This window comes from Dipodomys merriami, unplaced genomic scaffold (genome assembly GCF_024711535.1).
Source record: "Dipodomys merriami isolate MVZ:Mamm:240054 unplaced genomic scaffold, mDipMer1.0.p SCAF_48, whole genome shotgun sequence".
NCBI classification, from domain to species: Eukaryota; Metazoa; Chordata; class Mammalia; order Rodentia; family Heteromyidae; genus Dipodomys; species Dipodomys merriami.
The window spans coordinates 4,194,590-4,208,751 of NW_027206046.1; the positions used below are offsets into that span (position 1 = coordinate 4,194,590).

Below are 14,162 nucleotides of genomic sequence, written 5' to 3' on the forward strand. Positions count from 1 at the left end.
TCCAAGTAACTACATTGGGTCTTGGGGCTTGAACTCAGGGCTTAGGTTCTAGCTATCCCTGAGCTTTTCTGTTCAAGGCTAGAGCTCTACCACTTTGAGCCCCAGTGCCACTTCCAGTTTTCTGGTGGTTAATTGGCAATAAAGAGTTTCACAGACTTTCCTACCTGGGCTGGCTTCAAAGCATGGTCCTCAGACCTCAGTCTTCTGAGTAGCTAGGATTATAGGCATGAACTCCCAGCTTCCAGAGTTCCATAGGCTTTTGATTCTCTAAATTTTAATTTTAGTTTGTTTTTTCCCTAACTTGTCTGTTTGCTTCTGTTGTAGCACAATTGTGCTAATCCTACTTAAAACATTCTAGTGGCCAGGCGCCCATGACTCAGCCTGTAACCTAGCTACTTAGGAAGCTGAGATTGAGATCTGAGGATCAAGGTTCAAAGCCAGCCTGGGCGGGAAAGTCTCAGAGACTTTTATCTCCAGTAAACCACTCAGAAAACTGGAAGTGGCACTGTAGTTCAAGTAGTAGAGCACTTGCCTTGAGCTGAATCGCTCAGGGACAGTGCCCAGGCCCAGAGTTCAAGCCCCATGACCGACAAAAGAAAACAAAAAACAAAACAACAAAAAAATTCCAGTGATTTCTCATCATTCTTCGAAAAAAAATCTAGACCTTTCTGTCCTTTTCCTTTGCTTGCTGTATTGTGAACTGTCCTTCCTTTTTTTTCATGAACACATTAAGCTTGTTCTTTCATTAGGGCTTTTCCTTCTGTTTCAGAAACTTTTTGTCATTCACTTATCATCTTAACTATCATTTCTCTATAGTCCCCAGTTTATCTAGAGTAGTTGTCACAACCCTTTGTCACATCTCAGTTTTAATTTCAACATATCATTTACTACCTGTTTTTGTTTCCCTCTTACAAAATATAAGTTGTTTGAGAGCAGAGATCTTATTCATTTATACGCTGCTGAAGGTAGAAGATCTGATAAAGTCCTTAGTGTTTATTGGATTGATGAATGGTCCTTATTATTTCTTTTTTTTGCATTCAAATGTTTTATTCTAATACAATAAAATTGTTAACTTTTTTATATTTCTTATTGTAAAGATACTGTACAGCTACATGAGTAAGGTAATGAGTATTTCCTATCAAGCATTGTTACCCCCTTCTTTGTTTTTCCCCTACCATTCCTTCCCTTCCCACCAGTTCCTCCTTCCTCCCCCCTCCTCATGTTGTAAAGTTCAACATAGTGTCTTGTACATCTCATTGTTACAATGGGGCAACCGGTATCCTTTTTTTTTTTTTAATTTTTAATTTAAAAAAAATATTTTTTTTGGGTCCGGTCGTGGGGCCTGAACTCTGGGCCTGGGCGCTGTCCCTCAGCTCTTCAGCTCAATGCTAGCGCTCTACCACTTGAGCCATAGCGCCCTTTCCAGCTTTTTTATTTTCTGCTTATGTGGTACTGGAATTGAACCCAGGGCCTCGTGCATGCAAGGCAAGCGCTCTACCACTGAGCCACCTTCCCAGCCCTCGACCCGTATCCTTGTTTCAGCATTTTGTTATTTCCCTTCCCTTCCCCCAAATTAGAAAAATATATATACAAGATACAGGGCAGCGGAATTAAATAGTGAAAACAGTTATACCACAGAGGGAAGAACATACAAAAGAAACAAAAAAATCATAAAGTACATTAAAAACAACAGTGACAAAGATAAAACCTCTTGTATCCCAATCTTGGGGTTCATTTCACTTAGCATCATTTTATATGGTCATATGTACATAGCTTTTGACCTTTTCTGCTTGTCTGGTAAGATTATCCTAGATTTATACTAGTTATTGCAAATAAGGGAGGGAAACCATGGGACTTACGTTTCTTTGGGTCTGGCTTACTTCACTTGATATCATTTTTTCTAAGTCTATCCATTTCCTAACAAATGGGGTGATGTACTTCTTTCTGATGGAGGCATAGAATTCTCATTTTCTTGATCCATTCATCTACTGAGGGGCATCTGGATTGGTTCCATATCTTAGCTATGGTGAATAATGCTGCGATAAACACAATTGTGCTGGTGCTTTAGTATGGCCTTATGATCGTTTAGGTAAATGTTTAAAAGTGGGATTGCCGAGTCATAGGGGAGCTCTATGTGTAGTCTTTTGAGGAACCTCCATATTGCTTTCCAAAGGGATTAAACAGGTTTACACTCCCACCAACAATGCAGTAGAGTTCCCTTTTGGCCACATCCCCTCCAGCATCTGTTGTTATTAGATTTCTTGATTGTAGCCATTCTACCCTGGGGTAAGGTGAAATCTCAATGTTGTTTTGATTTGCATTTCTTTTATGGCTAGAGAAGTTGAACATTTCTTCATGTGTCTATTGGCCATTCTTATTTCTTCAGAGAACTTATTATTTCTTCTCTGAACTCTTGCAGCAATCTCTTGATTATTCTCTCTGTATTCATCCTTCCTGTCCCTGGTAAAGTGATAAATCCACTTTATTTGATCAAGTAGATAAGACATCTATGTAGACATTCCTTAGTGTGTAAAGCTTAATATGGCATACAAGGTCTTCCACAAACATGTTCCTTTTTCTCTTTCTAGGTTGTTTTCTACTGTTCTCAGCCTCTAGACATTCTATACTGCTGGCAGGGACTTCAGATCACAACTCTGTTGTACCTTCATTGTGTGGCAATGTACAAAGTGCCTCAAGTACCTTTCTCTTCTTTGCCCATCTGCTCAATGCCTTATCATTGTTCAAGATCCACCTTGCAAATCACTGTCTTTTGAATGCTTCCTTTGCCCTTTTCAAGCATGATTCAACACTTATTTTTCAACCATATTGATCATGTTGCCCTTGTTATTTTCCCACTGCAAAATTATATTATTTGTTTCCATGTCCCCTAAGTGGATGATAATCTCTTTATAGTCAGGGACCATGCTCTATTTAGCCTGTGTTCCCACTGCCTTGTATTGTAACTAATAATTGGTAGATACTTAATATATATATAATAAAACCAAGGAGCCTCACTATGTATTAGAGATTTGGTTTACTCCTAAATACTGATATAGCTTTTTTTCTGGTAGAAGCAAGGAGAGCTAGAAGAAGAAGATGAAAATCTTCCTATACAAGAAGTATCTTTTGATCCAGAAAAAGCTCAATGTTGCCTTGTGGAAAATGGACAGATTTTAACTCATGGCAGTGGAGGAAAAGGATATGGATTGGCATCAACTGGAGTAACTTCTGGGTGCTATCAGTGGAAGGTATGTAGATAACTCAAACCTCTAGAAGTAAATTTAGCATTGATAGGACTAAACATAGGTGAGGATAAGCTGCTTTAGCAGTAAAAGGCAAAGGTCAAGGTAGGAGCATTGCTTTGCTTGCTTTTTTTTCCTTTCTTCTATAGTCTACAGCTTTGCTGTAACCATGGAATTGCCTTAACGTTTTTCCCTCCAACTTGGAGGAATGAGCAACACACTTGCAGTCATTGCAGTCTACCCAAAGCTCACTTTCCGGGATTTTAAAATCATTTCTCATTCTCCTGGAAGAGAAAGCAATATAAGCTAATTTTTATTCTTTGGTCTACCCAATGCCTCTTTGTGGCAATATTTGGAACCTTTCTCTTCCCATTTGGTAGAGCCACTTGGGCAGTGTTTCTTTCTTTGGCCTGGGTGAATATGGCTTCAGGGTCATATGGAGTTTATTAAGTCTTGTGATGGCAAAAAGTCTGATGCAAGCTGCTTTAAACAGTCTTGACTGTCATTACTGTTGTTGTTATTATTATTACTACTATTTTACTGACCAGCATTAGATACTTCTTATAAAAAAAAAAAAGTTTAGGTGTTACAGTGACTTCTAGAGCCAGAGTTGTGCTTTGGCAGCAAGTGGCTTTTTTTTTTTTTACCATGTGGCCTTTTCAAGGTGATTATGAGGTGTTCCAACAGCTGCTTCTTAGCTGATTGTTTTTTGCTCAAGGCAAAAGAAAAATAAACGTTAAAAAAAGATGCCTACAGTAATTAAGGCTTATTAACAGTAATAGTAATTTTAACAGCATACAAAAGTATTCATCTCCTTAGCCAGTGCTTCAGGGAGAGATAAGTCTTTGTCATCTGTCTTAAGAGTCCCATGGCCACACTTAACATTCAGAGATTCACTAGGGAACAATCATAAGATTTGTTGATATAGTTGAGATTTATAATGATGTGTAAAAGATACGAAGTTGAATGATAAAGCACAGGTGGCATATGAAGGTACCATATATATCTTCCTTATGTTCTATCTTGCCCATGGGTAGTAATTCCCCAGCAACAAAAGTGCAGCAAGCACCATATGTATGGTGTTTCTAAAGAGGCCCATTGGAGATTCGGAGTCCCAAATTGTTTCCTGGATAAGGTTCATATAATCTGTATTCTTTCTGGCATGTCTCAAAATTCCAGACTCTTAGAAGGAAAGCAGATATTTAGCATAAATCACATTGTTCACTTTTTCCAAGCTAGTGATTATTTACATTTGTTTAGGAAAAGTTTTGTACTATAGGAAACCTGTTTATCAGTTAGCCTCCCAGATACTAATCAGAGGTCAGGGATGGAAGCTGGCCTTTGTAAAATTATCAATGTTAGGCCTGCCATTTAGAGTAGATTTTAAAAATCGGAGTGTAAGGAATTGAAGCTCTCTATTAATAATTTTCAGAAAGAGGCATACTTCTTTTTCTTCATAAGTAACTTATAAGCTAAAATTTTTCATTTTTTTCTGGCCCTCAGTTTATTCATTTGTAAATTAGGGTAACAATAATACTTAATTTTTAAGGATTTGCTAAATAACATTGCACAGTAAACACTGAACACAAAGTGAATTGATTCGAGTCATCCTAGCTCCTGTCTTTACTGTTGTTGTTGTTATTACTATTACTGGTTCTGGAAACAGCCATTTTACTGACCAGCATTAGACACTTCTTATAAAGAAAAAAAATTTAGGTGTTACTTTCATCTTACACGGAATTTAGGAATTTACATTACTACTACTACAAAATAATCCTGTATGTTTCTTTTCCTGAGATAATTTTAATTATCTGTAATGTTCTGAATGAACTGACTGGGTATAAAATTATTTATTTTAAATGTTATAGGTACTCAGTGGTTATTCTGAATTTTCTACAAGGTAAAGAATAAATTCTTTTAAAAATCTTTATAAATTGATGAAGTTATTTCATTATTCATTATTTCCACTTAGGAGCAAAAGAAATCTAACAGGTTCCCATAAATGCATCAATATTATTTATAAACGTATTTCCCAGTATTGATTAATACAGTTAATAGCACATAAAGAGGTTTTTTTTTTAGTTTTAATGTACTTTATGACTTTTATTTTAGTTTTACATTGTGAAGGAAAACAGAGGTAATGAAGGCACGTGTGTTGGAGTTTCTCGCTGGCCAGTACATGACTTTAACCACCGTACTACCTCGGATATGTGGCTCTATCGGGCCTACAGTGGTAACCTTTATCACAATGGAGAACAGACTCTAACCTTGTCCAGCTTTACCCAAGGAGATTTCATTACCTGTGTGTTAGATATGGAAGCCAGGACCATTTCCTTTGGGAAAAATGGAGAGGTACTGAAATCCCTACCTAAGCATTGCCCCTACCCCACCCCTTTCTGTTTTGTTTTGTTTTGTTTCAAATTTACATTCAAATTAATTGTTCAACTGCTAGCTACCCAACTTATATATTATCTAGTTTCTTGCTCTTTTTCCAAAACATACTTTCTGACTCTTAAAATATTTTCTCTGTGTACCAAACTAATAATAAAAAGGTAATAGAGTCCCAGGAAGATTTTGAAATAGGTGAACAACATAGGATTATATAGTATAAAGAATGTCTGGTTAACAGTAAGTTGAAATTTGCCTCTAGTAACTTTTGTTGTAGCTTGTTAGGCCTTTGAATTTTAATGAGGTTAAATATTATCAACTTGAAAATAAAAACTTGGCCAGGCATTGGGGGTTCACTCCTGTAATCCTAGCTACTGAGGAAGCTAAAATCTTGAGTTTAGTTCAGATCACAGTTCAAAGCCAGCCTGGGCAGGAAAGCCCATGAGACTCTTACCTTCAGTTAACCACCAGAAAACCTCAAATGGTGCTGTGGTGCTGTGGCTCAAAGTGGAATAGCCTTGAGCAAAATAGTCCAGAGAGAGAACCCCATGACTGACAAAAAAGGAATAATAAATTAAAAAATTAAAAAGTAAAAACTTTGTTACTTTTTCTTTTCTTCACCCCTGCTACATTCTAGGAACCGAAACTAGCTTTTGAAGATGTAGATGCTGCAGAGTTGTACCCGTGTGTCATGTTCTATAGTAGCAACCCCGGTGAGAAGGTAATGAAACCTCACTTTGTCATATTTATGTATAAAGAATATCTGTTGTTTTTATTAATGTTTGTCATCATCAGATAGAATTTGTAAGTATAAGATATTTCCACTATTGGAAAAAAGTGCCAGCCGGGTGCCAGTGGCTCACACCTGTAATCCTAGCTATTCAGGAGACTGAGATCTGAGGATCATGGTTCAAAGCCAGCCTGGGAATGAAAGTCTGTGAAACTCTTCTCTCCAATAAACCACCAGAAAACCGGAAGTGGCACTAGCTCAAGTGGTAGAGTGCTAGCTTTGAGCTGAAGAGCTGAGGGACAGTGCTCTGGCCCAGAGTTCAAGCTCCACGACTGACAAAAAAGAAAGTGCCTGGCCCCTATAATTCATCCTTCTATAGAAGGTTATAAATTGGTTTTACTCTGTATTCAGGCATTATTTGTTACTTGATATTCTGGCACTTTGAGTATAGGGAGTCAACTTTCACATTTGTGTAATTATGAGAATTATAAGAATTATATTAGGTATAATTTGGTTCTTTGGCAAAAATTATGGTCATAAAAGAAATAATCTTCCCTTTCTCCCTCCCTCCTTCTCTACTCCCTCCCTTCCTTCCTTTTTTTTTGGGGGGGGGGCTGGCTTATTCAGGACCTGGGAGGTGTCCCTGAGCTTTTTTGTACTTGAGCCATAGCTCCACTTGTGGCTTTTTGGTTGTTAATTGGAGAGAAGAGTCTTACAGACTTCTTGCTACCCCCAAGCTGGTTTTGAACCATGATCCTCAGATCTCAGTCTCATAGAGGAACAAACAGCAAGGCAGTGAAAACTGATGTGAGTGGAGGCTGCCCAGTCCCTGATAACATCCCTTTCCGTGATGGTATTTTTGTAGTCCTAAATAGGTTCTGGAATATTCTACTCGTAATATTGGTTTACTGCTTTGAATATCTATCAGATTTGTAGAAATCCACCCAGCCTAAACTGTGTGACAGTCTATTTAGTCTATCTGTAAATCTTTAATGATAAATTTCAGAATCCCTGAGGAAGCCAGTACTAATATTAAGAATACTACTAATATTAGTGAACGTTTTTTAAACGTTCAGTGTGTCTGGCACTGTACTAATAAGCAGTTTATAGACATAATTTCCTTTTTAAAATAAGTGTAGGAGGGCTGGGAAGGTGGCTCAGTGGTAGAGCGCTTGCCTTGCATGCTCGAGGCCCTGGGTTCGATTCCTCAGCACCACATAAGCAAAAAATAAAAAGCCGGAAGTGGTGCTGTGGCTCAAGTGGTAGAGCACTAGCCTTGAGCTGAAGAGCTGAGGGACAATGCCCAGGTCCCGAGTTCAGGCCCCACGACCGGACCAAAAAAAAAAAAAAAACAATAAGTGTAGGAGACAGATATTATTATTGGTTCCTTTTTTTTTTTTTTAATTTTTTGGGTCCGGTCATGGGGCCTGAACTCTGGACCTAGGCACTGTCCCTCAGCTGTTCAGCTCAAGGCTAGCGCTCTATCACTTGAGCCACAGTGCCACTTCCGGCTTTTTTCTTTTTGCTTATGTGGTGCTGAGGAATCGAACTCAGGGCCTCAGGCATGCAAGGCAAGCACTCTACCACTGAGCCACCTTCCCAGCCCCTATTGGCTCCTTTTTTTAATGTGAAAAAGCTAAGACTTAAGGAGATTAACTTCCCAAGATAATCAAAGTTGAAATTTGAACCCAAGTTTTACTTCTCTCATAACTTCTATGTCCTATTTGCAGGGTGTGTCCAAATTGAGACTACCTATTATATAGATCTGTAATTTTATCTTTGTGTCCATTGAACAATACAAGATAATTCCAGGACTCATTATTCTGGAGTTTTGGTGATGAGAGCTATTGTATCTCCAGGTTCAGTGTTTTGTGTTTTTGTTTTTTACTAAATTGAGTCATCAGGAACATACACCTTGGTCTATATTCATCTTCTAGGTGGTTCTGATGGCTAGTCACTTTTTTGTTTTGTTTTTGTTTTTTTGGTTCAGTTGTGGGGCCTGAACTCTGGGCCTGGGCGCTGTCCCTCAGCTCTTCAGCTCAAGGCTAGCTCTCTACCACTTGAGCCACAGCGCCACTTCCGGTTTTTTCTTTTTTGCTTATGTGGTGCTGAGGAATCGAACCCAGGGCCTCATGCATGCAAGGCAAGTGCTCTACCACTGAGCCACCTTCCCAGCCCCAGCTAGTCACTTTTGAGGGCAAATTGTGATAACATATACAGGTATTAGAAGACAAACATGAGTTCAACGTGAGATTCCAGTTGCTAGAACTTGTAATGACTTACAAGTAAAGAGGATCTATTAATATCACATGTTCCACCCTCTTTTCTTCATGTAGGTGAAAATTTGTGATATGCAGATGCGTGGCACACCTCGGGACTTACTTCCAGGAGATCCAATTTGTAGTCCAGTAGCAGCAGTGTTAGCTGAGGCCACAATTCAACTTATCCGTATCCTTCACCGAACAGACCGCTGGACTTACTGCATTAACAAAAAAATGATGGAAAGGCTGCATAAAATTAAGATATGTATTAAAGAGTCAGGTCAGAAGCTAAAGAAAAGCCGCTCAGTTCAGAGCCGAGAGGAAAATGAAATGAGAGAGGAGAAAGAGAACAAAGAGGAAGAGAAAGGTAAACATAATAGGCATGGCCTTGCGGACCTCTCAGAACCACAGCTGAGAATTCTTTGCACAGAGGTGTGGCCTGTGCTGGCAGTGATAGGTGGAGTTGATGCTGGTCTTAGAGTTGGAGGCCGTTGTGTGCACAAGCAAACTGGGCGCCATGCCACGCTGCTGGGAGTGGTCAAAGAGGGCAGTACATCTGCCAAGGTCCAATGGGATGAAGCGGAAATTACCATCAGGTATGATCTATTGCATTACACTTTTAACAAATAACTAATTGTAAAGTGAACCATTGCTCAGAGATTATAATTATGTGTTTTAGATAAACTATACGTTAACTTATAAAAATGTTTCTTTCCAGTATAGCTAAATATTGGTTATACGAAGGTAGTATCTTTTTAAAACAATGGTTTTTGAAATACTATTATTTATAAAAATATATTAGGTTTTGTTTTGTTTTATAAAAAAGTGGTAAGAATCCTTTTTCCTTTTCATTTGATTTCCTGTCTCGTGTGTGTGTGTGTGTGTGTGTGTGTGTGTGTGTGTGTGTGTGTGTGTGTGTGTGTGGTAGGGGGTGATGTTAGGGATCAGACTGTGGGTCTTGTACATGCTAGAAAAGTGCTCTCCCACTGAATTACACACCCCTCCCCATCTCTATTTTCCCTGTATGTTATTTCCATTATATACTAGGATAGTAAAAAGCAAGCTAGTTTAGAAGGACTGGGAGTATAGAGTGGGAACATTGAGTGACTAAAATTAGGTTTTGAATTATCTGTGACTTTGAGTGTTTTTACTCTGCATTTTTGAAAAGGCACATATTTCTGTTCCTTCCATGGGCAACAATTTTGGATATATATATATATATATCGCATTTATTTGACACAAAACTGAGTTTGTGTCATTATAACATTTAAATGGGTATTCAGACATGATTTGAAACATTCACAAAGGAAAATGTCAGGTAACTCCTTTCATAAGGGAACTCACTTATTTAATGGCTATATAATTGAAGAAAAGGATTTCTTAATGATATTATAAATTATTCTCTATATTGCCTAATTTAATTCCTAAAAAGGGATATATTAATATGATATCAAACATAATCTCATGTAGTAGTTCTTAGTATTTTATGGAAGTAATAGTTTTAAAATCCAGTGAATTCTGTAGACCCTCATAGTTAATTTCAGGGGTAATACATGACCCTCCTGTTCTGTTCCCCTACTATATCTGTCACTAAGCTGACACTCCAATGACATTCTTTTATTCTTTGCCTACTTTTAGAAAGGATTTAGGATACCTAGTTAATGTATAAATACAATATAATAGGGAAAGGAGAAAATGAGATTAGGAAGGTAAAATAGAAAGTTTTTTTGTTGGTTTTTGTTTTTGTTTTTGGTGCTTGTGTGCCAGTCCTGGGGCTTGAAATCAGGGCCTGGTGCTATCTTTTGAGCCACAGCTCTACTTCCAATTTTTTTTGTGGTTAATTGGAGATGAATCTCACTGACTTTCCTGTTCTAACTGGCTTTGAACTGCAATCCTCAGATCTCAACTTCCTAAGATGTGATCCACTGGTGCCCTGCCTAGAACTAAGATTTAAGTAGTATAACAGAACTTTATATACTTACTAAAACTTTGTTTTTTTGTGTAAATAAAACATTCTTACACTTCAAGACTTTCTTGCCACATATTGTGAAATATCATTTTTGCTTAAATTATAATGGAGAAGCAGAAGTTACAGATTACAAAGTAAAATTTTTAATGAGTGAACTTTCCTTTTATGTAAGTTATAAAGAGCTATTACCCATATCATGCACTGGATTTTCTGTGTGTAGGAGGGTAATACTGGGGTTTGAACTCAGAGTCTCACACTTTCTGGGCAGACTCTACCACTTGAGCACTTTAGGGCTTTACTTCCAGTCCCCTTTTTCATTGCTTACTTTCAAGGTTGGGTCTCACTTTACATTCTTCCTCCTTGAGCTTTCTACTTCCTACTTGTGTCACTGGGATGACAGGTGCGCACCACTGTGCCCACACATTGTGCTCCCCCACAGCTGGGAAAACAGATGCACTGCTCAACCTAGCCATTGGCAGAGTTTTGTTTTTGTTTTTGTTTTTTAATTTTATTTATTTATTTTTTTGTCAGTCATGGAGCCTGAACTCTGGGCCAGAGCGCTGTCCCTCAGCTCTTCAGCTCAAGGCTATCGCTCTCCCACTTGAGCCACAGTGCCACTTCGGGCTTTTTTCTTTTTGCTTATGTGGTGCTGAGGAATTGAACCCAGGGCCTCATGCATGCAAGGCAAGAGCTCTACCACTGAGCCACCTTCCCAGCCCTGAAGTTCTTTTTTGTCTGGGCTGGCCTCCAGCTGTGATCCTCTGATCTTGACCCCCCAAGTAGCTAGGATTATAGGCTTCAGACACTGTGCCTGGCAATAAACTTGATTTATTTTGCGAGTTTTTCAAATAACTTACATCAATCTATACCTGGCCTACTGCCTGTTTTTATAAATAAAGGTCAATGGTGGCTTTTGCACTATGATGGCAGTGTTTAGTGGTGGCAACAAAGACCATGTACCCTCAAGATCTAAAATAATTACTATCTGGCCCTTGATGGAAAGTTTGCAGACTCCCAGCTTATATAGTACTGAATATTCTTATTTGAAAGCACATGCACATCTCATTGCTTTGCATTTAACATCCCATCTCCCCATTTTCTCATAATAGACTCATTTTTCTATCTGTTTTTAATGACACTTGGTGTATGTAAATTATTCTCCATATTGTACACATGATACATCTTGTATTGTCTACATTATTTTCTGTACCTTCCTCCTGTCTTTCCCTCACTTGCTTTTTCCTGTGTCATTCTGATCTTTATTAAAGCTTCCCAACTTTTTGGTCGCCTAGTGATACTCCATTGTATAACCTGGAACCCTGTGAACCACTGCCGTTTGACGTGGCGCGATTCCGTGGCCTGACAGCTTCTGTGCTGCTGGACCTAACGTATCTAACAGGCATTCATGAAGACATGGGGAAACAGAGCATCAAGCGACATGAAAAGAAACATCGTCATGAGTCTGAGGAGAAAGGGGACGTTGAGCAGAAACCTGAGAGTGAATCTGTTTTAGATGTACGAACAAGCTTAACATCTGATGATGTAAAAAATCAGGGTACCACAAGTTCCAAATCAGAAAATGAAATAGCTTCATTTTCTTTAGATTCAACACTACCAGGTGTGGAATCCCAGCATCAAATTACAGAAGGAAAAAGAAAGAATCACGAACACGTGTCCAAAAACCATGACATAGCCCAGTCAGAAATCAGAGCAGTCCAGCTGTCCTATCTCTACCTCGGTGCTATGAAATCACTTAGTGCTCTTCTTGGCTGTAGTAAATATGCCGAGCTGTTGCTCATACCAAAAGTTCTTGCTGAAAATGGCCACAATTCAGACTGTGCAAGCTCTCCAGTTGTTCATGAAGATGTGGAGATGCGTGCAGCCCTACAGTTCTTGATGCGACACATGGTGAAGCGGGCTGTCATGCGGTCACCTATAAAGAGAGCATTGGGATTAGCTGATCTGGAACGAGCTCAAGCCATGATCTATAAACTAGTGGTCCATGGGCTTTTGGAAGACCAGTTTGGGGGCAAAATTAAGCAAGGTATGTTATTTGATCAAATTATTTATAACTGTCAAAAGTGACACAGTCTATAAGTGATTTGTAAAAAAAATAAAAATTAAAAAAGATTTTTGGCCAGAGAAATTTTTCCATGTTTTTTTTTCTTTGTTAGATTAGTCTTTTATATTAATAATCATTTCTACCTATACTTTTCTGTTTTTAGCTTTTTTAGGCATTAGGATTTGAAAATTATCACTAAATTTTAGAAAGCTGAAATTTAACTCTTGCCACAAAAAGTACTCAACTATTGATTGCTCTAATTCAAAATATGTAATATTCTAATTTCTCAGATACTTTAAAAGGCATTTTAAAAATCTACTTTTTTTAGACTTACATACTGTGTGTTTTATCTCTAATTTTTACTTTTGAGAAGAGTATAAATTTTGAATAAAATGAGATTCATTCAGAAAGTGTTCATTGAGTGCCTGCTTTGTGCTACATACTCCTGTAGTTTGTGGAGAGGCAGCAGAGACAAAGCATCCTCCTCTGCCTGTCAGAAGTCTTGTTGTTGTCTTTTCCTTCTTTTTTCCCTTCCTTTCTTTTTCCCTTCCTTCTTTCCTTCCCATCTTAACTTAGACAGTACATAAGCAGAGAGAAGTGCATGGTGCATATAATATGATAGTAGTTAAGAACATGTCGATTATGGAGCAATTGTGGCTTGTTAGTAAACCTAATAAAATTAGCTGTCTTTGTAGCAACTGCTATTTTAATTATGTTCATTTGTAGGCTCTTTTACCAGATAGGGATATATACATACATACATACATACATATATATATATATATATATATATATATATATATATATACACACACACACACACATGTATATGTATATATTTATATATATGGAAATATATGTTCCCATTGTTGAATCATTATCCCTTTTAAAGCATAAAGTTTATATATTTGTATGCCTTTATCTTTGCCTATTTATAGATAGGTATAGAATCAAAGTGCTATGCAAAAACAGCTTTAGCAATTAGGCTTTTGTGTGTATATACACACATATATCATACACACTAACTTTTTCTGTCAATCTTTCCAGAAGTACATTTAGAAACTTCTAAGGTTAAAAGTTTTCGCTTCCATTGTCATTCTTTTTTTTTTTTTTTTTTTTTTTGGTGGTGGTGGTGGTATTGGGGTTTGAACTCCAATCCTGGTATTTGTTAGACAGTTGCTCTTACTACTAAGCCCTCCTAACTCCACTGCTGGCTTTTCCTTTTTATCTTTTTTTTTTTGGGGGGGGGGGTCCGGTCGTGGGGCCTGAACTCTGGGCCTGGGCACTGTCCCTCAGCTCTTCAGCTCAAGGCTAGCGCTCTACCACTTGAGCCACAGCACCACTTCCGGCTTTTTTCTTTTTGCTCATGTGGTGCTGAGGAATCGAACCCAGGGCCTCATGCATGCAAGGCAAGCGCTCTATCACTGAGCCACCTTCCCAGCCCCAGCTGTTTGTTGAGAAGAGGTTTTGTAAACTTTTTTCTGCCCAGGCTGACTTTAAACTTGAGCCA

At 38.2% G+C, this 14,162-nt stretch overlaps 1 protein-coding gene across 3 annotated transcripts in view; it reads left to right on the plus strand.

Annotated features, from left to right (window-relative positions):
- Window positions 1-14,162, plus strand: part of Herc1 (HECT and RLD domain containing E3 ubiquitin protein ligase family member 1) — a 178,223-nt gene that overhangs the window by 99,097 nt on the left and 64,964 nt on the right. For all 3 annotated transcript variants that reach the window (XM_069995206.1, XM_069995205.1, XM_069995207.1), the window contains exons 34-38: window positions 3,072-3,248; window positions 5,355-5,594; window positions 6,268-6,351; window positions 8,697-9,217; window positions 11,859-12,634. In XM_069995206.1, the coding sequence (XP_069851307.1) occupies window positions 3,072-3,248; window positions 5,355-5,594; window positions 6,268-6,351; window positions 8,697-9,217; window positions 11,859-12,634 (1,798 nt within the window). The remainder of the gene's footprint in view (window positions 1-3,071; window positions 3,249-5,354; window positions 5,595-6,267; window positions 6,352-8,696; window positions 9,218-11,858; window positions 12,635-14,162) is intronic.